General features: G+C 39.4%; 2 protein-coding genes across 11 annotated transcripts in view; one reads left to right on the top strand and one right to left on the bottom strand.

The window, feature by feature from the left end:
* Window positions 1–7,736, bottom strand: part of ZNG1A (Zn regulated GTPase metalloprotein activator 1A) — a 30,587-nt gene extending 22,851 nt beyond the window's left edge. The window contains exons 1-3 of one of the 5 annotated variants that reach the window (XM_085566815.1): window positions 7,595–7,706; window positions 6,372–6,461; window positions 102–5,006 (exon numbers count right to left, since the gene is read on the bottom strand). In XM_085566815.1, the coding sequence (XP_085422941.1) occupies window positions 102–126 (25 nt within the window). In that variant the 5' untranslated portion in view covers window positions 127–5,006; window positions 6,372–6,461; window positions 7,595–7,706. Of the gene's footprint in view, window positions 1–101; window positions 5,007–5,116; window positions 5,449–6,371; window positions 7,311–7,594 lie in introns of those variants that run through there. The other 4 variants (XM_085566813.1, XM_085566811.1, XM_085566814.1 and 1 more) reach the window with 4 other exon arrangements.
* Window positions 7,441–25,323, top strand: part of DOCK8 (dedicator of cytokinesis 8) — an 89,396-nt gene continuing 71,513 nt past the window's right edge. For 2 of the 6 annotated variants that reach the window (XM_085566796.1, XM_085566792.1), the window contains exons 1-2: window positions 7,498–7,634; window positions 19,135–19,205. Coding sequence is in view for 1 of the 6 variants with exons in the window: in XM_085566791.1 (XP_085422917.1) it covers window positions 7,582–7,634 (53 nt within the window). In the remaining 5 variants the exon portion in view is untranslated. The other 4 variants (XM_085566794.1, XM_085566793.1, XM_085566791.1 and 1 more) reach the window with 4 other exon arrangements.

Below are 25,323 nucleotides of genomic sequence, written 5' to 3'. Positions count from 1 at the left end.
GGCTGTGGCTCGGGGAGCGGCGCTGCTGCGCGGCTGCCGCCCTGCTCCAGCAGGGACAGCGCAGGGCACACGGCGCCGAGTGTGTTCCGGTGCTCAGTCACCTGCACAGTGAAAGTTCTTCCTCATGTTGACGTGGCACTTGATCAGTTTCTGCCCGTTGCCCCTTGTCCTGTTGCCCGGCTCTGCTGAGAGGAGTGCTTTCCTGGCTCCTCCCTTTTGGCACCCGCTCCAGGAGCTCCGTGTCTCTCTTGTCCTGAGGAGCCCAGAACTGGACACAGCACTCCAGGGCTGAGTACAATGGCAGGATCACCTCCCTCCACCTGCTGACAGTGCTCTTCCTAATGCCCTTCAGGATAGCACTGTCCTTCTTGGCCACCAGGACACGCTGCTGGCTCATGGACAGCTTGTTGGCCACCAGAACCCCCAGGTCCTTCCCTGCAGAGCTGCTCCCCAGCAGGTCAGCCCCAAGCCTGGTTCAGACACAAGGAGCAGTAAAGCAACCCCAGTGTGAATAACAAGCTGTCGTCTATCTATAATCAAATAATCAGCAATATCGATGTTGGTTTTCTCTGCTCTCCATTAGGGATTGTGAGGGGGGACATACCATGTGTAAGACACAACTACAGTAAATTTTAACAGTGTTATGTGCTCCCCGGTTTTGTGGGCCAGAGGTTAAGCAAATAGGTAACACATTTCTCCATGCAGAAGATGTAAATGTAACAGCATTGGAGAGGCAAAGAGAGGGGATTGGCCTGATGCATGCTTATACATTCACTCATCCAAAACCCAGGTGGCGTTCTCTGCTCTCAGGGTTCAGTAGCAGTAGTTTGAGTGCTGTTACGGCAAAATATGTTAGGCTTCATCATGTTTGTCCATCTTGTATGGCTTGTAATAAATGTACTTGGTATTTATTCTTGACTCTTCCTATACTTGTGTAGGTTAAAATATTTAATACTGATAATATTTGATGATATTCCACTCTAAATAGTTGGCATCTCCTTCAGTCATTCTAATTTTAACAAGCATGTGAAAGCCTGGTTTAAGAAATTATAAAATAATTCATTTAATACATTGATTCAGCTTGTCCGATGGAGATACGGAGATACAAACATATTTATTCCAACAGAAATACCCACAGTATACACCCTGTTGATTTCCACAATTTTAGCACCAATGCATTATAAAATGCATCTTTTTGCATTCTTGTATCAGTGATCAGGTCACCTTGTATGATTCATCCTATTTTAGAGGAAAAATCTGATCAACTTTTCAAAGCTGTATCTGCTAGAACCCTGCCTGGTGGTAAATGTTTTTGCTGTCCTGGAAATGCACAGCTTTATAAAATGTTGTTATTAAGGCATTGATTGAAAAAAATTACAAGATTGTGTAAAAGAAGAGAAGGTCAGAAAGGCATTGGGAATGAGCAGTTTTGCATTGCAGTGCACACTAAAAAATGGGTGTAAGTTGTCATTCAAAATGAGACCATTTGTAATACCAAAATTTCAATTACATGTCAGTGAGACATCTGGTATTGGGAAAGAGAGGTGATTAAACCAGTGTCATGGTTCCTTAAGTGGTCCTGCTCTTCATCAGCTCACATAACACTGCTTATTATTTTTTCTTTTGAACAAAATTACCTAAAACAAATACTATGGTTTATGGGTTTTCTTTTGGTTTCTTTAAAATTTATATTAAAATACTAGAATTTTGCTATAAGTATTAGCTGTCCTTTCTTTTCTGCTGAACCATGTAATAAAGTCTACTTTGTAAAGACAAATGTAAAACCTGTCTATTTTAGTGTGGTAGCAGCCAAACGAGCATTGCAAACTTAAATCTGCATGGCATTATTGAATCATGTTATTCTAAGATATTTGTAGACCAAACAAACAACATTAGAAAGCAGTAAAGTGTCTCTGGGTACCAGGAAGTTGTGTTTAATTATTACTTTAGCTGGCTGCACTTGAAATAACTTATTCCCTTTCCTAATACTGAAGATCTCAGTGCAAGCCAAGCCATTTTAATGATGGACCAAAGACTGGTTTTAATGATGGACTAAAGTGTTTAAGGCTTTAGTGGAGAATTAGGGAGGAAGACTATAACAGGAAAATAAGAGCATTGCAACTTGCTAATTCCTGACACAGTAGCAAGGGGAGCATGATCTGAGCAAAGCAGCAGGAGAAGAAAATCATTGGTATTTCAGTATTATGTTGAATATGAGTCTTAAAGCATGATAGCCCTGTGAGAAGGAGGTTCCTGCATGTTCCTACTAGTCAGTATAGTACAATATAGTTCAGCAGCTCAGAGAATGGAATTGCAAATTTATACAATGATACCAGTTAGTCTGCAAAACAATAAGGAAATGTATATTAAGTTCAGTTTTGTGATCTCAGAATATAAGATGGTATGCAGATGCAAAACTTCAGTCAGTATGATTTGCATATTCCCCAGGGTACATTTACTTCTTTCTTGTCTGTTACCTGTTAAACTATTCCTGTATAAAGTTATTTTTATTTTCTTACCTGCACTTGCATTGACAGTTTTTCCTGACAACAAGACTTAATTTTTCTTTGAAGAATGCAGGTTAGTCATTTAAGAGGAGGATCTTACTTCAGCTAGTGCACCTGCTTTTTAACACTGCTACTTTTTATGGCTTATATTCTCAATATGCTAATACAATCTGAAACTTAGTGAAACTAGGAACATGAGAAAAAAGGTATGGTTTATAATCAGAATTTAAATATCAGAGCTCATCTAGCAAGTTGCCTCATTGTATGTAAGAAAATTATGTCAGTAAGGGAAAATTTTGTGAGTGTTGTTTCTCTAGAGTTTTGTTCACTGTGAAGGTGAGCAAATATTTCTGTTTGAGAAACTCAGATGTGAATTTGGCCAGTAGAATTTGTATTTCTCCAGAAGAATTTGCACAGACAAGTGGAAAAAGAGGACATGCTTTCACATATACTGGCTTTCTTCTTTTAGACTCAAATGTTTTATAAAAAAAAGGCTGCAGAGTGATCTTAGTTCCCTTTTTTCTCCTTCACCAACACAAAACTGAAACTTAAACCTAGGAGTAACTTTAAATTTATTTTTAAGGGAGTTCAGTATTTTCTTGTCAAGCTAGTTAAAACATTAATAGAAATAATGGAGAATTACACTCATTTTTCTGAGGGTTAGTCTACTAAATTTCATGTAACATTTTTTGTTTAAAGCACTTTTGACTAAATTACTTAGATTTTACTGTATGCAGTTGAGATCTGTGACAGAAAAACCACAGAAATTGATGACAGCTTCCTTTAAGGAAGGATTGTCTAGCTGCACTGGCTACATTACACTCTTCTGATGTGGTAGGAAGGTGGAATATGAACAAATATTAACAGGCATGATGTGTTTCTGGCAGGTTGCAAACTGAGATCATCACAGTTTTCCTCTTGGTGTGAACCTCTAGATATTCTTACAGGGTCATCAAATCATATTTATTCATTAATGAGTTCACCATACCACTAGTGTTTTTTGCCAAGGATGCAAACTTAACACTATAAAATATATTGAGAAAACTCCCCTGGATCTAACTCAATAGCCGGTCAATCAGCAAAGGTACATCCTCTACTAATAAACAGGTGATACTTAAGCAGGGCTTTGTAGGGATACAGGCCATGCTTGTGGTGGGATACAAAGTTGTGTTTAGCAATATTCATGGTGCCCTGATACTCAATCATGCAGTAGCGTTCCTCACAGGGATACTGCTGCCAATGAAGAAGTGTGGAAATGTGTGGCTTACAAGGCAAAAAAAAATTCCTTGGTAGGTGACACATGCCAACATGCCAATCATTGTTTCTTCCAGTGTTTCTTTAATCCCAGCCTGCAAACCCCTTCAAAACAATTTGCAGCAGTATCCATTCTTCCCACCTATACAGAACTGGTGCTGACATTACCACCACTCAGCTGTTCTTTGTGGCTGGGCCTGATCTCCTTAGCGTGCCCAGGTACAGCATCCAACCAGGCATGGACCCAACACCTCCCAGTCAGGTGCAGGAGGAAGACCAAGTTACAGTGAGAGCATTTGAAACCCAAGAAAAATTACAGGAAAGCATAGGTTATGACTGATTCTAGAGCTGAGGTGGTGAAGCAATGAGGTGGGGAATGCAAGCATGGTTTCCACTGTATCTAATACAACACATAATAGCAGCTACTGAAACCCAAGCAAGCTAGGTTTGGAGAATGATGGTCTGTTCTGAATTGCTCTGTTTTCTTTAATTTTGATCTTTTTTATGCCTTCACTGGAACCTGGTTTGATGAAATTTTTTAATCCTCTGACTGGAAAGATCTTATTTTACTTCATGTTATAAAGGAGTGTTTAGACTTCATTGATTTGTATTGGTAGGTTGGTTTGTTGCAGGAATTCAAATAATACAGTTTGTTTAGCAAAAACTGGAACACTCACTCATACTGAAAATATTGAATTGGATAAGATAGCATAATAACTTTATCAGCTTCTCATCTGGTAGTGCTCCAATGAGTTAAAATGATGTAAACTTCTTAATAAAAGTCCATAGATTTTTCTTTTTTTTTTTCCCTTCAGAAAAGGCAATGTAACTGCTGACACAGTAGATTAAATGAGTATTTCATGAGTTTTACTGCTCCTATGCCAAAGCAGGGTTTCCAATAATTCAGTTCATTGAAAAATATGAGAACTTTAAATTACCTTAGCGTTTGTCCTGTATCTGCTGAATATATATCCTGGTTTTGACTGGTTTGGCTGGGTTTTGGTAGAATATATTTACTTCATGGTAGTTGATTATGGGGCTGTGTTTTGGATTTGTGCTGGAAGAAGTGTTGATAACACAGGGACGTTCTTGTTATTGCTGAGCTGCACTTGCGTAGCATCAAGGCCTTTTCTGCCTCTCATTGCCTTCAGTGAGGAGGCTGAGGGGGCACATGGAGTTGTGAAGGGACCCCAAATGACCACAGGAATACCCCAGGCCACATGGCATCATGCTCAGCATAGAAAGCTGGGGAGAAGAAGAAAGAAGAGGGGTCTTTCAGACTGATGACATTTGTTTTCCCAAGTCACATTACCAATTGTGGAGCCCTGCTTTCCTAGGGATGGCTAAACACCCACCTGCCCATGGGAAACAGTGACTGAATTCCTTGTTTTGCTTTGCTTGTGTGCACAGCCTTTGTTTTCCCCATTAAACCGGCTTTGTCTAGACCCACAAGTCTTCTCACTTCTATCCTTCCAATTCTTTCTTCGCTTTCACACTGGACGAGCGTGTGAGACACAGTTGCCAGCTGGGGTTAAACCATGACAGCATCCTCTCTCTCAGTGTCTAAACATACTTGCCAAAACTTTAAAGTTTTGGAAACTTTAATTTTGTGTGTCGTCTCAGGCATTTTTTTCCTGCATGTGGCATTTTTTTCCTGCATGTCCATGCTTACCAAGACTATAAGAAGCTGCAAAATAAACAGTTGTATCATTAATAAATTGATGTATTTGTGCTCATTGGTATGTTATGTGCATTTCTGCTAGCTCTATTACTATAGCAGGATTTAGCAATCAAGGAAGGACTCTACTTCATGCCACATGAGCTATTAAAATGAAGCCTGCACTCTTTTGTAGCTTCAATGAGGTAGTGTCTTGCCAGACCCAGTATCTACGGCATTCAAAAGTTTTTCTTGTCACCAATACATGTTGAACTACAGCTAGATATCAGTGATTTGTAATTAAGTGATAATAAAGTTTGAGTTACGTGTAGGTAAGTGGCTTTAGCTTTATCTTGGTGAGGTAAAGACAGGATGGGTGTGGTGGGTAAGTTCCAAGAAATAAAGTGTCCAATTTATTATTCCCAAAGCAAATATTTGTTAGGTAACAACATCCTATTAATAATAGATTTTAATATTTTGACTCCTAAGTTTCTCTGAACTATTTGAGATCTTGTTCTGCTGTAGATCCTTGTGGGTTTTTTTCCCCTAAAACATACCCATATTTGTTTCAATTTTTGATTTTTTATTTACCTCTGTTTTCTTTTTCTTAAACCTCTTTGGCATTTCAACATTTCCCTAGGTGCCCTTAGCCAGAGGTTAACCTAGAGATTAACATTCATATTTGAGACCATGCATACTTAACAGTACTCTAAAGAATGGTGAATCCTACAGAGAAAAAGAAAATTGTTAGTAGAACATTTTAGGCCCTTGCTGTTTGACAATCTCCTGTTCCATGCCTCATATCCCACTTTTTTCCTCTAGACTCCCTCCACATTACTAGGAATGGAGAGATAAGCTATGACTGCCTTCAATAGGTGAATCCTAATGTTGTTGCCATCAAAGCACAGGTTTAATAAAAACAAGACAATCTAAAACTGAACTGTATCTACTACCTCAAAATTCATCTGTAGAAACCATGTTTGGCTTTTGTTTCCCCTTTCAAAGGAAGGGTGAGTTCTCCTTATCTGCAGCAGCAATGAAAACTACATCAAGGAAAAAAGAAAAATACCAGACAGGAAACATAATTTCATAACACAAACACAAGATAATTAAAATGGCCTTTTTAGAAAGCTGAGCGGTAGGTACTGGTGAATAGAACAGCAGTGCCAAGCTTTGTGCCAAGCTGAGCTGATATCTGGTTTTGTTACCTGTGAGTTTTTCTTACACACACTGTTTAGATGTAAGAGAAACAAAGATACTGGGCGCACAGGTGTGCTGGCAAAATATTGTCCCAGGTAAAGGATTGACCTTTCACAACTTGCTGTCCCTACTTACCCAAACAGCTCCACCTATGCACTACTGGGGCCGAAGGAAGCTCCCTGTCTATCTCTGATCCCTGAGGGGCAGTGGGCGCGGTTCTGCCCTGCTCCGAGCAGCCCTAGTCCGGCCTGCTCCGATCCTGCGTGTCCCGGCCCGGCGGCCCTGCCTGCTCCCCGGCAGGATGGGTTGGATGCTCGGCCCCGGCCATGGCCAGCGCAGCAGTGCGCGCCGCTTCTTCGCCCGCCCCGCAGAGCAGCGCTTGACCCCCGGCGGGTGTGCACGCGTGTGGGTGTGCTGGGGCGGAGGTGTCTGACACTCGTACTGCAGTTTCCAAAAGAAAAAGGGCCGTGAGGGATGCGCGTGGATTCCGCAACTATGCGTGCTCAGATGTACACGGTGCCTTCCGTTCCTGTCCGTGCCTAAGCGTTTGCCTTCCCCGCTGTTTCCCTCCAAAATGCCCCCGGAGGGCTCGGGGTTAGCCTCTATAAAAGAGGGAGAGGAATTCCCGCTCTCCCCCAGCACCTGTGGGCGCCCTGGCCGAGGCGGACAGCTGGTTGAAGCCGCCGGGAAGGCGCAGGACTCCCGGGACGCCGGGCTGGACGCTGCGGGCGGTGGGAGCCACAGCAGTCTGCTGTGCAGGAGGGCAGATCCCTCCCACTCCGGCCAATTCTAGTGAGGAAGGTAAAATGCGGAAGTTGCCACCCAGAACTGTCAGTGGATCGTCGGGTTTTTAGCCCGGAGCACGCAATTAAGAAAAACAAATAAATGAACTAAAGCCGCCCTTCGTGCGCACAGCCAGTCTCGGTCCCGGTCGGCAGCCGACACCCACGGCTGCTCGCCCGCATGGCGACGTTACCTGGCGCAGACAGGAGGGCGTTCGCCCTGAAAATCAACAGGTAAGCGGCTTTCCTCGCATCCGGCAAATACCCCTCGCCAGTCGCAGCTGGCCGAGACAGGCGGGCGGCGAGAGCAGGGCGGGACGGCTCCTCCCCCGGAGACCCCCGGGGCGGGGAGCCGTCTGACAGCTCCAGATAGCCGGGCGAGCCGGGCTGGCCAGCCTTCCCCGGGCTGCGGGAGCTGCGGACCTGGCTGCACTTCTGCTGTAAGGTTTGCTTTGATGAAGGGTACTCCGACGAAGCCGGCTGTGGGTCCGTGTCCTCTGGCAGGAAGGTGTTGACCAGTCTCACCCCAGGAGTTCGTTCCCTATCTGTTCTGTTCGAAGAAGTTCCGAGTTCTTTGGAGGGGCTGCTCGCTGGCGATGGGTCGGGGATTTGGGTTCCCCCTCACAAGAAGTGGCAAAATTACCTGATCCCTCTAAATTAGCACTCCTGGCAAATGAGTTAATGTAGGGCATCAATACAGCAATGGTATACATCCCTGGGAATTTTTTTTTTCATTCTTTCATCTTTGAAAAGTCCCCCTATGACTGAAAATATATCTACTGCCCACATTTTCTTCCTCAAACAAATACATTAGAGTCTGGCTGTTGGAACACCATACTTTTGAGGCTAAACTTGCTGCCTGATAGACTTTGGTGTCTTTTCCCAGGGAAGTCCTGACTCTCAGTTTGTCTGTGCTCTGTGGTGGCAGTAAGAAACCAAGACAATTATTTTCATATTGTTAGGTTAAAGAAAAAAACAGGCCTCCTTTATAAGAGTCTTGTCATCTGAGACAAAAACTGTTTCCAGGGTGTTGATGTAAGTAACAGGTACCTGAGATTGCTGACACATAAAAGAACAAATAGCATAATGGTAATATAAACTGAGGATAAGTCTCTGTGCCAGAGAGAAAAGTATGCAGAGAAACTCCACCTCCTCAGCAATTTGTTGGAAGACATGGGGTTTACAGTCAGGGAGGATAAAATTAGCTCCTCTATGATGTGCCTTTCTCATGGCAGAATATGCATCAGCATACATTTCTGTATCCTTTGGGAATTTATTTTAAATTTATGGTGGAATAATCACAAGAGTGAGGCATCATATTTAGAAGCCATCAGATGAGCAGCTCATGAGAGGAGCAGGCCACAATTTCTGATCCTTTGGAGACTTGCTTGAACAGAAATCATAACTAGCTGATGTTTACAGAGTTTATTTTCTTTCTTCCTATTTTTAGGGTCAGCTTTTTGGCAGCTTTTCCTAGCTTTGGTGATGGTCACTCTTCATCTCTATGACTAAAGCCTTACAAAGTAGCAGAATCATAACAACTAGTTCAGCTTCATTTAATAAAGATTCACAGAAGATTTTTAGTAGGAACTGTTGTAAAATTAAATTAGCTATAATTTTTATATTTTTTAATCAATTGTGAAATAGTATTTTTCATAGCAAGTTAAATGTTGAAATATAAGAATATTCTGAATATTATTCCAATTTAAGAGCATGCCCTTTTATTTTTTGAACATGGATATTATCTTCTACACTTATGCTTTATTCTCTTTTATCAGTATAGTAGATATTTTTTTAGAAAGATATTTTGTTTCTCTTTCTTCAAAAGCAGCAGGACATTTTTACATTACTCCAATGCAGTTTCTACTGTTGACAGGAGAGCGATAGATCTTTGCAAGAAGCATTTTTAATGTGGTAGTTTGGATTTTTTGAAGTAATTTTAAAAATCAGAGGAGTAATACGTTAGTGTGTTAGGTTTCTTGACTGTACACAAAAGAGTAATTTACAGCTGTAAAATATTTTTCTTTCTTTTCAGAGTTTGTGATTTCTTCAAAATGTAATTCATATTGAAAGTTGAACATTACTGACAAGGCAACATTTTTAGGAGTTAGTACATTGACTCTATAATTACTTTGTATTCACTACAAATTTGCATGGTTTTTTGTTCACTATTTCTTTTACCAGTGATTTATGTAAGTTATATACTGTTTTTATGAGGACCAGCAGAATTTTAGGTTCTATTCTGCCTAAACTTCAGCCACCTACCTGCTACTAACATAAGGTGTACCCTGGTGTGTTTGGTGAGCCATGACATATATTTGACCAACCTATGAAATCTTTCTGTCAAAAATCAGCAATAACATGATACAAAATGTCTTAGTGGTCTCATTACGATTTAAATTTAGTCCAACTTCATGAGCACTGTGGTTGCAGATGTTTGAGGAACAGCTATTACATGACAAGCAACATATTTGCTTAAAGCTAGGTCAAACTTTAAAAACAGGTCTTCAAATGCCTTCAAACTCTTGTATGCAATCTACCCACATAACTGTGTTTTCCTATCTCTTTATTCTTCCTTCCACCCATCTCGTGTCTTTTGCCCCAACCTGTTGCTTCCTGCCTTTTTTTAATCCTGCAAAGACTTGCACATATGGTTTTAATGCATGTATGTAAGTAGTTCCTTCTGCACTAATAGGATAGGTTTTATGAATAATGATGTTCACTCCTATGTAGAAGTGAAGGAACAAACTTTTAGTGTCTGTCAAGTCAGGCAGCTAGAAATCAGCATGGGACACAAAAAGCTATTATCATCCTTGCTAGATCATCAACTCACCATGGCTAGAGATGTGGGCTCTAATATGTACCAGCTGAGCAATGTAGGTTTGAGAGACCTCAAAAACTGAATTTTAATCAGTTTGTCATGGCAGTGTGTTAGGATAAACACAATATTGACAAAAGAAATATTCTGGTTTTATTATTTTTAGCTAGTGTAATTTGCTGTCTTATCTTTCACCTAGGTCTTGCAGTAGAAATTGTTTGTTTTTACTTCAAGTGAAGAAAATTGTGCTTCAAGCACTTAGCTGGGGCACTGGTGACCAGTGCTCTACATTCAAAACATTTCAACACACAATTACAAATCAGAAGGTTATGAAGAACAGCAGTACAGGTCCCATATCACCTAACTTTCAATGATTTTTCTCTTGCAATTAAAAACCCTCTAAATAGGCATACTCCTCAACTGTCTCCACAGACATCTGTTGTCTGAATTTCACAAGTATTACATAAGAAATTTTCAACATTCATTTCTGTAATTTCATTTCCTTGTCCCTGAAATGGCCCAGTTGCACAACAAACTTAGCTTTTCCTGTTCTAGTTTTAATATGTGTACTTAAGGATGTGTTTACATATATAGACTTATATTAAGGAATAACAAACATTATCAATATTAAAGGAAACATTTGATACCAATATTGAAGGAAACAACTAAAGATTTCGATCTTTTAGAAGTTTACATTAAAAGTTATACTTATATGAAATTCTCCACTTGTATCTGAAATTCTATTTTACATTTTTATTTTTTTCTTACCTGAAATGAAACTATCAGCTTTAATTGTAATTTGTACAGTGTCAGGTCTGAAGATCCATGAGAATTTAAATGACAACAGCTGTTGTGGGAGAGTCAAATTTTTTTTTTTTTCACAGTGAAAAAATTGTCTTCATTTCCTGCATACTCTGATAGTCGGTTGCTGTTCAATGCAACCCTTTCATGGGACTGAGACTATCATCTTTGGATTGAATTTCAATAAAATCATTGTTATATGGATATAGTAAGATGTTAACTACTTAAAAGAATTGACCAGACTCCATTGTATACACTAAGCTATTTATTTTTATAATTTTTTCTTTTCAAACTCTAAATATATAAAAGAGGCTCCAGAGAGGACCTCAGTCTTTTGTACGTACAATAAGTTTATGCATTAAATATAAAATCTAGTGTATACATGTGTGAAATGGTAGTGGTTTTGTACTTGGTACAGAGAATAGTAAATGTAACAGATTAAAGAGAAAAAAGTAAGATTAATGTATTTCATATGTTAGGTATAGCAATGTAAGATAACAATTTATAGTAAATGGGCATTTTTCTATGAGGTCCACAAAAATAAATGAGATTATGCTTTTAAATACCTGGGACAATTACATGGGGTTCACATGCACGGGTTCACATACAGATCGAGTTTGCATCTTAGATCCCTAAAAAAGTTTGCATTGGAGAGTACCTATAATGATCATGTAGTTCCAAACCCCCTGTTATTCGTAGAGATATCTTTCACCAAGTCAGGTTCTTCAGAGCCCCAACAAACCTGGCCTTGAACATTTCCAGTGATGGGGCATCCACAGTTTCTCTATACAAATTGTTCCAATGTGTCACCACCTTCACAGTAAAAAATTTATTCTTAATATCTAACCTTAACTATCCTCTTTCATTTTAAAGTGAGATGAATCACTTTCTCCCTTGCACTGTCACTACAGGCTCTTTAAAAAAGTCCCTCCTTATAGTTCCTGCAGGTCCCCTTTAGGTACTGGAAGGCTGATACTGGGTCTTCCCAGTGCCTCCTCTGCTCCAGGCTGAAAAAATCCAACTTCTCCAGGCTGTCCAACTCCACAGGAGAGGTGCTGCAGCTCTCCTCTGGACTCAGTCCAAGGGATCTGTTTCCTTCCCATGCTGGGACCCCAGAGCTGATGCAGCACTGCAGGTGGGCTCTCAGCAGAGCAGAACAGAGGGGCAGAATCCCCTCCCTGGCCCTGCTGCCCACCCTGCTCTGGATGCAGCCCAGGACACGTGTAGCTCTCTGGGCCTTAAGCATGCATTCCAGCTTTTCATTCATCAGTACCCTCAATTTCTTCTCTGGACAACTATTCTCAATTAATTCATCTCTCAATCTGTACAGGTCTTGATGGTTGCCCTGAACATGTTCAATGCCTTGTGCTTGGCCTTTTTGAACTTCGTCAGGTTCATATGAGCCTTCTAAACCTGTCAGGGTCCCTTCCCTCTGGACTGATCCCTTCCATCAAGTGAATCAAGTGAACTACTCAGCTTGATGGTGCACTCAGTCCCACCATGTATGTCATTAATGAAGTTATTAAATAGAGTTGCTCCCTCCACTTACTTACCCTTGAGGAACAGCTCTTATTACTTATTTCTGTTCTCTGGACATTGCACATTCACTGGAGATCAAGAAAGAAAGCTATCAAGCTGGTTCCTTTTCCAGCTATGAGTCCATCCATTAAATACATGTCTTCCAATTGAGAGTAAGAGAGTTGTGGGTCACCATACAGAAATTCAGGTGGGTAACACCAGTTGCTCTTTTCATGTCCACTAATGCAGTCACTCCATTGTAGAAGGCCTCTAGATGAGTACAGCACAACCTGCCCTAGGTGAAGTCATGTTGGCTGTCTTTAATCATCCATGTGCTTCATTATAGCTTTCAGGAGAATCTTTTGCATGATCTTGCCAGGCACTGAAGTAAGGCAGACTAGCACTGTTCCTGGATACTTGTTTTGTTTGCAAATCTTTAATCTGGCTATAGGAAATATATACTGGAGTATACAGTAGTATCACTATATTTTTTTCATCTTTCATTCAATTTTTTCCATTTTTTCAGCTGACTACAACATGTGTTTCCTTCCAATTGTCCACAGCATTTATCTTCCATTTCTGGTTTGCAGGGATAGATTATAAACTGACCAAAGTATGTCCTCAATTCTTTCACAAAGTCACACAATAGTTGAGGTTGGAGAGGTTATCTTGTTCAGCTCTTCTGTTCAAGCAGGGCCATTTAGACCTAGCTGCATATGATCATATCCAGCTGGATTTTGAAGGCCTCCAAGGGGGCAGATTCCACAGTTTCTTTGAGCAACCTGCCAGAGCTCAGTCACCCTCATGGGAAAAAAAATGTTTCACATAGAATCTCCCAAGTTTCAGGGCAGGCCCATTGCCCCTAGTGCTGTTACTGAGAACCACTAAGAAAAGCTTAGCTCTGTCTTCTTTACTCTGTCCCTTTAGATATTTGTATAAATTTTTAAGATTCTCCCAAGCCTTCCCTTCTCTGAACAGTCTCATCTGTCTCAGTCTTTCCCCACTGGAGAGACACTGTGGTTTCTTCGTCACCTTATTCACCCTTGGCTAGTGTCTCTCCAATATATCCATGTCTCTCTTGTACTGAGGAGCCCAGTCTTGGGCAGAGAATTTAGGTATGTCTCACCAGCATCGAGCAGAGGGCAAGGATCAGATACTTCAACCCACTGGCAGTACTCTGCCCAGCACACCCTGGCATAACATCTGGCTTTTTATGCAACCAGAGCATATTGCTGGCTTGTGTTCAACTTTGTGGAATTCTCAGTCTCCTAGAACCAATGTAGTCATGGTCCTCTAGGACCTCTGATGTTTTCCTGCAAAGCTGCTTTCCAGCTAAGTGCCTTCCAGCATGAAGACAATGCTTCCAAGCATGAAGACAATCCAGGTGCAGGGCTTTGCACTTTTTGAACTTCATAAGGTTTCCATCAGTCCTTTTCTTGAGCCCATTGAGTTCTCTCTGAATGGCAGCATGACCTTCTGGTGCATCAAGAAGGTAATGCTGCACTGTCCTCCCACTTCTGTGTCATGAGTAAACTTGCTGAGGGTATGCTCTGCCCTGTCATCCATATCATTAATGAAGATGTTAATCAGGATTGGATCAAGTATTGACCCTTGAGTTTTACTGCTATTTTATCCCCTCCACCTAGACTTCTTGCCACTGATCATCACCAACTGTTCAGGAAGTTTTCATTCCAACTCACTGTCTTTTCATCCAACTTATACTTCACCAGCTTTAGACATTGTTCTTGTAGACAAATGAAGAACCCCATCTCTTTACTCCAAGCTGGTTTTTCCTAGCTTGTGGCATCATTATCTTTGTGTCTTCTGGATTTGTATACAGCATAAGGAATAGACTGTACATGTACTTAAAGCAGGTGAAGAGAGGGGAAAGAAGACAGGGTGCTCCACAACTTCATATACTACTCATAAAGACCAGTCCCCACTGCAGCCTCTACACATAGATGCTTTACCTCCCTCCTTCCCACTGCTTGAAATCCGGGCAGTTTGAGGGAGCAGAAAAGATAAAAAGGACTCAATACCATGGTTTCATCCCTGTTCTATCAGTTACAAGTGCTCACTGCATGTGAACAACTAAATAGTTATTCAAAGCCTCAGATGGCACTTCGTCTAGGTATATTGACCTGTGTGTCATATTCTGGAACATTTTTACAAGTACTCCTCCACTATAAGGGAGAGACGTAAACTAGCAAAAGCGGATTGTAAATCAGTTAAGGGAGTAAGCTGAAGAAAAAAGCAGCAGCATAGGTCTAGATTGTGCCATAGGGTAATAATTTATATTTTTGTTTAAATTTCCTGTAAGCATCTCCTCATTTTTTAAAGGCAAGATTATCCAGGATCATGCCTTTACTACATTTGGTATCATAGTGTCCATCACAAAGACTAAAAGCCCTTTCCTCTGGCATACTCTGCAAAAATTGCAACACATCATGCCTAAAATATATGTAACTTTTAGGAAGTAGAGAAGAAATAGCAAGAAAATGTCCTCATAACTACTTCTCAGAGGGTACTGGTGCCTTTGGTTATTCATAGTAACTTGCTTTTGGTTTTTATTGATTACCCTTTCTGGAGTCATCGCCTGCCATACAATGAAGGTGATAGTAGCCAGTTAAGTAGGAGGTTGATGACAAACACAGGTCCACCCAGCCATATCTCTGTGAAAAATTACAAGTGCAGGAAAGATAGACTCCATAATACAAGGGTACACTTTATCAGCTGGTAGGCAGCTGTAGAAACTGTGTCTTTAGAGAACAGTTGGTCATGCAAGCAGAATGCTGTTGTTACAGTTGAGACAGATGTTATTGACAGCTAGGAAGCTCTCTAACTGCAGCCTTGATACTCAAATAGGGTTTAAAATATAGCCATCTATTTTCTGTTATAGTTGCTTAAGCATAGTATTATACAGTACTTACATATCCGTACAATCACTGAATTCAGGTGTCATAATCCCTGTTACATGATTAGAGTAGTGGGATTTTTGCTTTTTCTCTGGGAAATGACTTCTGAATTTGAAAGAGACTTTGAGCTCTGAGAAGAAAAGCTCAGGACAGCATTTTAACATTATTTTTAAGATCTTATGTCCCTCAAGACTTCAGACATATATGTGCATGGTGAAGCCTAGCCTGCAATTTATGATGAGGTTCCTTTTTTTATATGTATATAGTCAAGGAAATCCTAAGCTTACCAAGGTAAAATGTAGATGCAAATAAGAAACATTTTTAGGTCCACCAAGTCCTGTGTGTGAATATTTCTTATTCATTGTTGTCATTTTCAAACATGAAGTGAAAACCAGCATGAAAATTATTTTATACCTTCTACAATTTTCAGGTTTTATGGTCATTAAAAATTACAGTTAATGAGCAAAAGTCTATATGGTTGTCCTTTTTTCTTATTCTGACTTGACTATTTTTAAATTTGATTTGAGAAACCCATACCAGACTTTACTGTTGTCTGTAATAGTAGGAAAAAGTGTATTCTGTGAATGTGTTCTTAGTGTAAAACAATTAACACTAAAAGTTTGCCATCGTAAATGCAATTACAGAAAAATAGGCCCAGGCTTAAGCAGCTCTTGGATCAAGTTCACACAAAAAGTCCCTATGAGTTCCTCATGAGTTTTGTAGAATTATACTTGCACATGATGAATCACAGTTTTCTGAGCCTTGGTAATAATGGAGATCTTTTATAAGGGAGTCACCTAGACTCAATATTAGTATTTTTCCCTAAAGTCAAGCAAACTGAGTTAGATAAAAGCATACATTATTTCAGTTGTTACATAATCTGAGCCTTACAAAGATAATAGTATCAAGATGTCATATTTAGAACATTGAGTAAAATGTAATAGTTCTCCAGCTTGAAATTTTCCAGGTATTTTAGTTTGTAACTTATGATGTAAAATGTATTGCATAATTCATATATGTTTGTAACAGTGTGTAATAAGAAAATTTGTACATGTAAAGACAACCAGCAGATACAAAAATATATTATTTTTAACAATAGCTTTTAATATTTGCCAAATCCTGTGAACAATCTTATTTTTAAGAGCGTGAGCAAAAGATCCAGCTTTCAAATGTATCTTAGATATTACTTTGGCTCCTGCTGAAGTTGAATCAAAATTTTCTGTTCTAGAAATAGCAGTACCCCTTTATGTGCTTGAAAGTGGGCCAATTTTTTTTTTTTTTAGGTATTTTAGTAAACGATCCTACTTTCTCTAGTTCAACTTAGTCTAAAAAAAAAAAATGTTGCTCTAAGAAGTGACTGGGAAAAAATGTCTCATATTTTTCCCATATCAGAAAAGTCACACTGAAGCTCCACAAATCTGTGTTCTTAGGAAATGAGGGCTCAAAAGATTAACACAAATTATTTTTCCAGTTCTGTCCCATTTGCCTTATTTCCTCCTCTGGCCTTTCCTGTACTCAGTATTAAAGACCCTTTTATGATTATATTATTAATTTATTTGAAGTTGACAGCAACGTTTTGTGCTGGTTGATAAAAATACAAACTTTGACCTTGATAAAGAAAATAAAAACAACCCTATAGGAACAAAAAGAAAAAAAATTCCCTTGAATAACATGTACATAGTCTTTATTTTAATATTATTTATTATAGTTGCAAATGTCTGACTTTTTCCACTTAGTATCAATAATTGTTTCTTAGTAAAAAAGTGAACACAAAGCACAAGAACTACTAAACTTGGTATGAGATTTACAAAATTATCAGTATTACAGTAGCATTTTCTTAGCAAAGCCTTTTAGATACTCAGATAATACACATTAGCTGGAATATAAGTCTTTGCACTTATTTCATAATCACTTTGTTATGAATTGCAGGAACAGTGCAGACAAAACAAAAATCTACATGAGTAAACTAACATTATTCTATTGCTTTCAACTCACAGTATAAGGAGAGGGTAGCACATGCAATCATTACTGACCTTGAAATTGCCATTATCATTTTTATTGTAAATAATGTAAGCTTTTGGAATACTTTAAAGCAGTTTAGGAAAAAAAAAAAAAAAAAAAAGAAAGAAAGCTATGCCATAACAACAATTTTGCAATGGAATATAGGACTGTGTGTCTCCTGGGGGCTGTAGAGGCATATTAGTTAAAAAAGTGTGTCTTCAGACATCTCAGTTAACAGAAAATAATAAAGCACCAATGCAAGCTTTAGTGCTTTTCAAGCAGAGAGGCTCCTGAGCCAAACACAGAAAATTGTCCTTAGATAAACTGAGATTAATCCGTTCAGAATGAAAGCTTTGTGTACATACTGCTGTGTGCTGGTGGATATTAAGTCAATGGACACAACATAAGAATTATGGTTTTTACACACATATTTATCTTTTGTTGGCATCAGTAATTAGCATCATATGAGATATTAATTACAAATTTTCTATTGCATATATAAACTATCACAACCAGTCTAAGTCTATAATAGGATGGCAGATGACATTGATACTTTCTGCTTTCCAGGAGGTACCACTAAACTATCACACCTAAAACGACTTTCACTGCAAGATCCAACCAGTCAACAATGTATGCACATTGTCTTCTCAAATGTTATTTTATAGCTATTCCTGTTATCCATGCAGTACTTAAAAACTGCATAAAAACATTGTTCATCAGGAGCAAATCATAGGTTTTTGGTTTCTTTTCATGGCCAGGATTAGAAAATTATTTTTGTCAGTGTTCATGTGTCTTCCCGAGGGAGAAGCAGCAAAACAGAAAGGCAGTGAAAAATCTTCTCTGAATAAATATCATCCATGACCTGGGAAAGAAATAAAAATTGAGCTCATGCCCATTTTACTTTGTAACAAGCTGACAGCATAATTAAGTCAACAGTTTCCTCTTCTAGATTTTTTTCTTTCTTCCCACACCATCCCTTGTAAGAAGATTGTTGTAAAATTCCAACCATCATGAATAGGATCTTTATTGCTTTAGCTGATATAGAGTCTTAATGTGGTAGACCCCAAAGTGGGTGTATGCCAGAGGGTGTACAGCCTACCTGAGCCAACAAGGAAGCAGCAGCAGTTCAGATCGACCACTGCTGTAAACAGTGACTAACACAGTGGAGCTCTGGTGCCTTAAGGACTAATTAGAAACTTAGAAGAAAAACAGGCAGTGCTACTGGCAGTAAGAACAGGAGATCTAAGTGAGATTCCCATATTTGCTAGTTAAAGACCTGGATCATTGCCCAAAACTTTGTGTGTGTTTGCATGTGGGAGTGAAAGAGAGCGATAGGTAATTGTAACATTTTTCTCTTCCAGAGCTTTTTAGTTGTTTGTTTTCAGTTGTAACTAGAGAAGTTTCATCATAGGCTCAGCAAAGAACAAAAACTGGTCATGAATTTTCTTTGTCAATGTCAGATGAAAGGGATTACTCTTCAGGATAACGAAGACTGAGTATTTTACCTGTTAAGTAAACGTTTTCTCTTTTTTTTTTCTTTTTTTTTTTTTTTTAATGATTCTGCCAACTGTGTACATTTTAGTATGAATGTGTCTGTCTTTGGAGATAGTTCTTTTACTTTCTATTTATTTATTTATTTTCATATTTCCTTGCTGTCTAATTGCGTATGCGGCTCTTGCAGAAGACAACTTCAGTCTGCTGGAAGGGATTGTGAGGTTGTTAAGGATTACTCTTTCTGCCTCCCCTCTAATAGTAAGTAACTTCGGAGAACTTCATCCAGTAGACATGTGAAACGTACTTTTAAAATCAAATATTTTCTTATAAAGTTTCTGATTTTCAGTTAATAGGTGATCTTTAATGCTGTCCTCTTTCACTTTTATTTTTAATTTGTTTTTCTCTGTTTGAATTTTCATATTATATACATACTAAAAAAAAACCTATTGTGCCTGCTTTTAAATTACATATTTCAAAGATATATGTCATTGAAATATGACATGCAGAATTTACAGTGAAACTGCAAAACCTGCTTTATGCATTATAAGCATTCATATAGTTTTAATTATAGAACCAGCAGTGTTCAGCCATAGATCTCACATATGTTAGAGGAAGAAAATAAATGGCTCTTTTTCCTTTCCTGATACCTCATCTGGGCCCAACTAATAACCCAAATCTCCAAGCTTACAATCCTTCAAGGAGCTCTGTCCTGAGAAACATTCCAGAATTTGACCTCCAATATTAATTTAATTTTAAGAACCTCCAGGTGTAGTCTGTAACTTTGGTTACACTGTTAATATATTATGCAAACTGAGTGCTTTGCTTTGGAGAGTATTTGTGAAATACAGACTATGTCTCAGCTGTTTACTAGAAATTACAGTGTGGGACAGACACTGGTGAAATTGATATTGAAAAGCACCAGTTTGGGGTTTGGGTTTTGTTTTGGTTGGTTGTTTTTATTTGGCTATCCTCCAGTCCTGTCTGGGTCGATCAGGAAGTCTGGTGAATTCTAGCTTTTTCAAGAATTGTACCAGATTGTATGATTGTATGCCATCATCATTCAGGGCCCAAGACATCACAGAGTGGAAAAACTAGTTCCGATTTATGTTTTTTTGCTCTGATGCTGTGGTTCAGCCAAGGACCTAAAATCCAGAAAATCCTTAGTATGCTGTCATCTGTCAACTTTGTACAGGTTTACAGTATCTTTCTATATGCATATTGGCAAACTGAATTTAGCAGTGACCTTTGTGGAAAAGTCTTCACTTTTTTTTCAGCTAGTGAAAAGGAGCAGTACCAATATATGATCCATAGAGCTATTAACACTGCTGAGTCCCACTGGTCTTTGGATGTGTTGCAGTTGCCCAGATGCTGTTTTCCAGGTAGTTCAGGGACATTGCAAATGGGCTCTTCACACTAGGCAATCATGAGATGGCTGCTTAGAATCACAGAGTGGTTTGAGCCAGCAAGTATTGTGAAGGTCAGCTAGATCTAACTGTTCCTTTTATGGGCAGGGACGCCTTTCAATAGGCAAGGTTGCTCAAAGCCCCATCCAACATATCCTTGAGCACTTCCAAGTTCAGGGCATCCACAGCTTCTCTGGGCAACCTGTTCCAGTACCTCACCACCCTCTCTGTAAAGAATTTGTCTAAGATCTAATCTAAATCTCTCCTCTCTAAGTTAACAACTGTTGCCCCTTTGTCATATCATTATTTGCCTGTAGAAAAAGTCACACTCCTTCTTTTTGACATGTTCCATTTAGGTAGCAAAAGGTTGTGATGAGGCCCCCCCCCCAGAGAACAACTCCAGGTCTCTCAGCCTTTGCAGGAGAGATCCTGCAGTCCTCTGATCCTTATGATTCTCCTTTGGACCTGCTACAACAGGTCCATGTTTATAGTGTCCTGAGGACCCCAGACCTGGACTCAGTACCCCAGGCAGGTTGCAGAAGAGAAGAACAGAGAGGCCAAATCCCCCTTCCTCAGCCTTCCTCCAGGCCACAGTTCTTTGGATGCAGCCCAGGATGCAGTTGAGTTTTTATGCTGTGATCACACACTGCTGGGTCATGTCCAGCTTTTCATCCAGGAGAGCCCCCAGGCCCTTCTCCACAGAGCTGCTCTCAAGGAGTTCTTCTCCCAGTCTGTACTCATACCTGGGACTGCCCTTGCCCAGGGAAAGCACATCACACTTGGACTTGTTGAACCTCAAGAGATTCCCATAGACCCACTGCTTAAGTTTGTCCAGGTTCCTCTGGATGGCATCCTTTCCATCTGTTGTGTTACCTGTACTGCTCAGCTTTGTGTCATCTGCAAACCTGCTGAGGGTGCACTCGGTGTCACTGTAAATGTCACTGGTGAAGATACAGAAGACCACCAGTCCCCAGACAGAGCCCTGATGAATACCACTCCTCACCAGCCTCCATCTGGAGGGTTCACAAGAGCCATTGACAGCAGCTCATAGGCTGTATTCATCCAGCTAAATAGTAAATCCAGCTAAATAGTAAATCCATCATAGCCATGCCTCTCCAATTTGGAGGTAAGCTGTCACGTGGGATAATGTCACAGAAACCTAGGTACACGACATCAGTAAGTCTTTTGTTGTTGACCTTTGCAGACCTCGTACAGGCCACCAGGCTGGTCAGGCAAAATTTGTCCTTAGTAAAGCCGTGCTGACTGCCTTGGATCACCTCCATGTGCCTTAACATTGCTTCTATGAGGATCTGTCCCATGATCCCCCACGCACAGAGGTGAGGCTCACCAGTCTGTAGTTGCCTTTGTGTTCCTTCTTTCTTCCCTTTTTAAAAATGAGAGCAATGTTTTCCTTTTTCAGTCAACCAGGATTTTACCTGACCACCAGGACTTTCCAAATATAATGGAGAATGGCTTGGCCACACCACCAGCCAGCTTCCTCAGGCAACTTTTAGTGTTCTGCTGCTGTTCCAGTGAGAACTTCCTTCCAAATACTTTACTTGAACTTTCTTGTTTCAATTTAAGCACATTACTTATTCTTCCTCCCTCTACAGACATGGACTGTTCACCATTTTCTTTACTTATTGCTATCTTCTACATAGTCAAGGACAACTGCTGTCTCCTGTCCGTCTCCCTTTTTGTGACACAATTGGTTTTTTCTCCTGGGTCATCCTCGCCAAAATTTTTAGCCTTCTGACTGCTCTCTTTTGAAGCCTTTTAAAATTGATTCCATCTTACTCTGTGTTGTTATAAGTGTGTACATCAGCCCAAGTATGTCTCATTTACTTCTATAGAAGTCAGAAATAGCATCAGTTTCTCTTCACTGTGGTAGTTGCATTGGTAAGTGTCCCAGTATACTCTCTTAATGTTTCTTCTGTGATGTGACTATTTTTTTCCACAGTTAATTTCACTTTTTGTATTTCTGCTGTTGGCTTTTTTTCTTCCTATGTTTAGAGGTTTACATTCATTTTTATTGATTCTAGCTGTGCTGATTTCAGACTGTTTCTAAAATACTCACAAAATTCCTCCTGGGTTGATGTGATCCCCAGATTTTAGTCCTATGTTACCTATATCATCATCCATGTTGTAAAATAAAGTATGGACTGGAGTTAGATTGAGGAAAAAATAAATTGCTTCTCATAGTAAAATTTCCTTGCAATCATCTTTTGAACCAATGATGACTATGCCTTGAATATGTTTTAATAACCAGCTGTGAGCTCTTTTTGGAATCAGCTGTGATGATTCCATCCAGCCACTCTCTCTGCCTATAGGAATGTCATGAGGGACAGTATCAAGAGCCTCACTGGGCCAGTTAAACTATCTCAGAAGAGCATTAGATTGGTTTTATGTGACTGCCCTTAGATAAATCCATATTGTCTGTTCATCATCTCCTAATAATTGCCAATAATATACCAATAATTGTGAAACTTTTTGGACCAGAATTTACTGCAGTCCGTATCTTCTAGTTGCCCACCATACATCAGACTATTCATCAGACTATTAATCATCAGACTATTAATAAACAGGCATGTCTAATGTGATGTACATTTTGAAGTTAAGTCCAATTTCATGGTCCCCTTGCTTCAAGTGAATGGAAACCACAGAACTTTTTCTCATCTTTTTCAGTGACTGCTTTGCATTTATCCTTAACCACTTGCCATCTTTCCTTCTTTTTTAACACATAGATAGACCATTGTTGCTGTCAAGTATGACTGTAAAGCTCTCCTCAGAATCAGACAGGTCTTTTGTACAGACAAGGAGGGTGAAAGTATAGTCAGGTATAGATGGACTGCAGCCTTCATGAAAGCTAAGACATGACATGCACTAAATGACTGTGAACTACAATTTTCCTATCAGTAGCGCCCAAGGCAGCTCTTTGATCAGGGAAACAGGCATGTCACAGACAATGGCCATTCTGGCACTATCAGAGAGCCATCTAGTAGGACCTCTGTTTCCACAGTTCCACAAGTTTTCAAAAGTTTCCATGCAGATCCCTGACTGTTACACCCACCTTTCCTCCATGTTGGTGTGATTAACTGGTGCTTTTGGTTCTTTTAGCAATTGGGACTTTCCTTTATCTAATCCTAGCAAATCTAGGCAATCATTTCTGAATTGGTTCAAACAAATCTTGCTGTCTTCTCTTATTCTTTCTGTACTTTCTTCCTTTAGTCATTGCAAAACTGTGAAGTCAGTCAAATGAAGTATTCTTATCTGAAAGGTGCCATTACACATCGGAAGGTTTGTCATCCATTTGACTGATTCCGTTTTCAAGTTCTTTCTATTGGTGAGACACTGGAACTAAAAGTGATGACAGTGCTCTTGAGAACTGTATTTGCTCTCAATTAGCTACATTTGCCCTGGCTTTTACTAGACAGCAAATTTGGCCCCTCATACATATGTGTGCTTCCTCTTGTACTGAAAATTCATATAATTTCCTCTTTGAAGCATCTGATAACCTCATATTGGATATAATCTAAAGATGTCTTTAATCATTGTTTAGCAGCAACCTCTGCTATGGACTACAACAGTCTACATCTGCTGCTACCTCTACTCTTTCCATCAGTAACAGATACTTTGGCATAGGGAAGAAATGGACTCAGTTTGCAGTAAAATAATAATTTTGAATAATTTGAGTTTTGTATGTTATCAGAGATTATTTGTAGTGGGAAACTGAGTAACAATAACCCTGATATACAAGAAGATTTTCTTTCTAAAATATGTCAAATATAATCTACAGAAGGCACAGACTTCATCACTTTCCCTACATAGCTTCTTGATTATGTAATCATTGAATAACCTTTAAAAGGTCTTGGCTTTGAGTTTTGGGATACCACTGATAAGTAGGAAATCCTCTTCCAAATGGATTTGTTCTGTCTGCAATTGCTGCTGACTTCAAATTGCAGCAGCATTACACTCACACCTGTCATGGCCTTTTGACCTAAAAACATCTAATTTATGCAATTTTTATTTTCTAAATCAGGCCTAATACCTCTAATACTTTGAATTCCTTTGTCAGGTGCCTGTTGCTTCATGTCAACAGAAATGTATTAAGTGACATTCAGGTTTCGTCATACTCAAAAAAGCTGTAGTGTCACAGAATAAATACAGTAGTCATAGGAGTCAAGAAGCCACAAAGGAGAAAACTACAGGCAAAACTGTTGCGTGGCATCTAGTAATTCTAAGATGCCTATTAATGCTTGCTGAAGTTGGAAGAATCTCCTATGGAAGGGAGTATCTTCTTACCCCTGTGTTTTACTTTTTCCCATTTGACTGCCCTGGTGGGCTGCAAGCTATTAATTTTTGCTTGGAACCTGCTTAACTGCATCTTGTTTTAAAAGTCTTATCCTGAATCCTTAAGGTGAAATATAGTGTAAGTGTTTTGTTACATTTCATGGCTGATTATTCTTAAACTGATAACTCTAAATTGTATTAAATATTAATTGATTAGTCTCCATGAAAAATCACTATGGTACTCTGCTATATTTTCAGACTGTGTACATTACCACCCTGGGATTTCTGAAGAATTCAGTCCTGGGGTCTCTCTACTTCACTTACTTAGCACCTTAGAAGTTTTTTCCTCAAATGTTTAGCTGATACACTAGGCAGATTTTTAATTCCTTCTTTGGCTTGCCTTGGGCTTTTTACAGCAAATTGCATTAGTAGTGTAAGTCTGGGCTTATGCTGTTGAGTGAGTGGTCCTGTTTTTATCCCTTGACCAATGTGATGTTCATCCCTTGCTTATGTGTTCATTTTTCTTTCTCTGCTTTATTAATGTATTTTTGCTTTGCAGAAGTGAATATGCAAGTATTGCTATGAAGGTTGCTGTCACACCAAGGCCAAGGTTATTCTTTCTTGCATAGCATTTTCCAGTTTTGAGGGCTGCAAAATAATGATAAAAATCTGTTGGAAGAGTG

The sequence above is a fragment of the Lonchura striata genome, chromosome Z, assembly GCF_050655825.1.
Source record: "Lonchura striata isolate lonStrDom1 chromosome Z, ASM5065582v1, whole genome shotgun sequence".
NCBI classification, from domain to species: Eukaryota; Metazoa; Chordata; class Aves; order Passeriformes; family Estrildidae; genus Lonchura; species Lonchura striata.
Note: the sequence above shows the minus strand (reverse complement) of the source record. Positions and strands in the feature narration are given on the sequence as shown.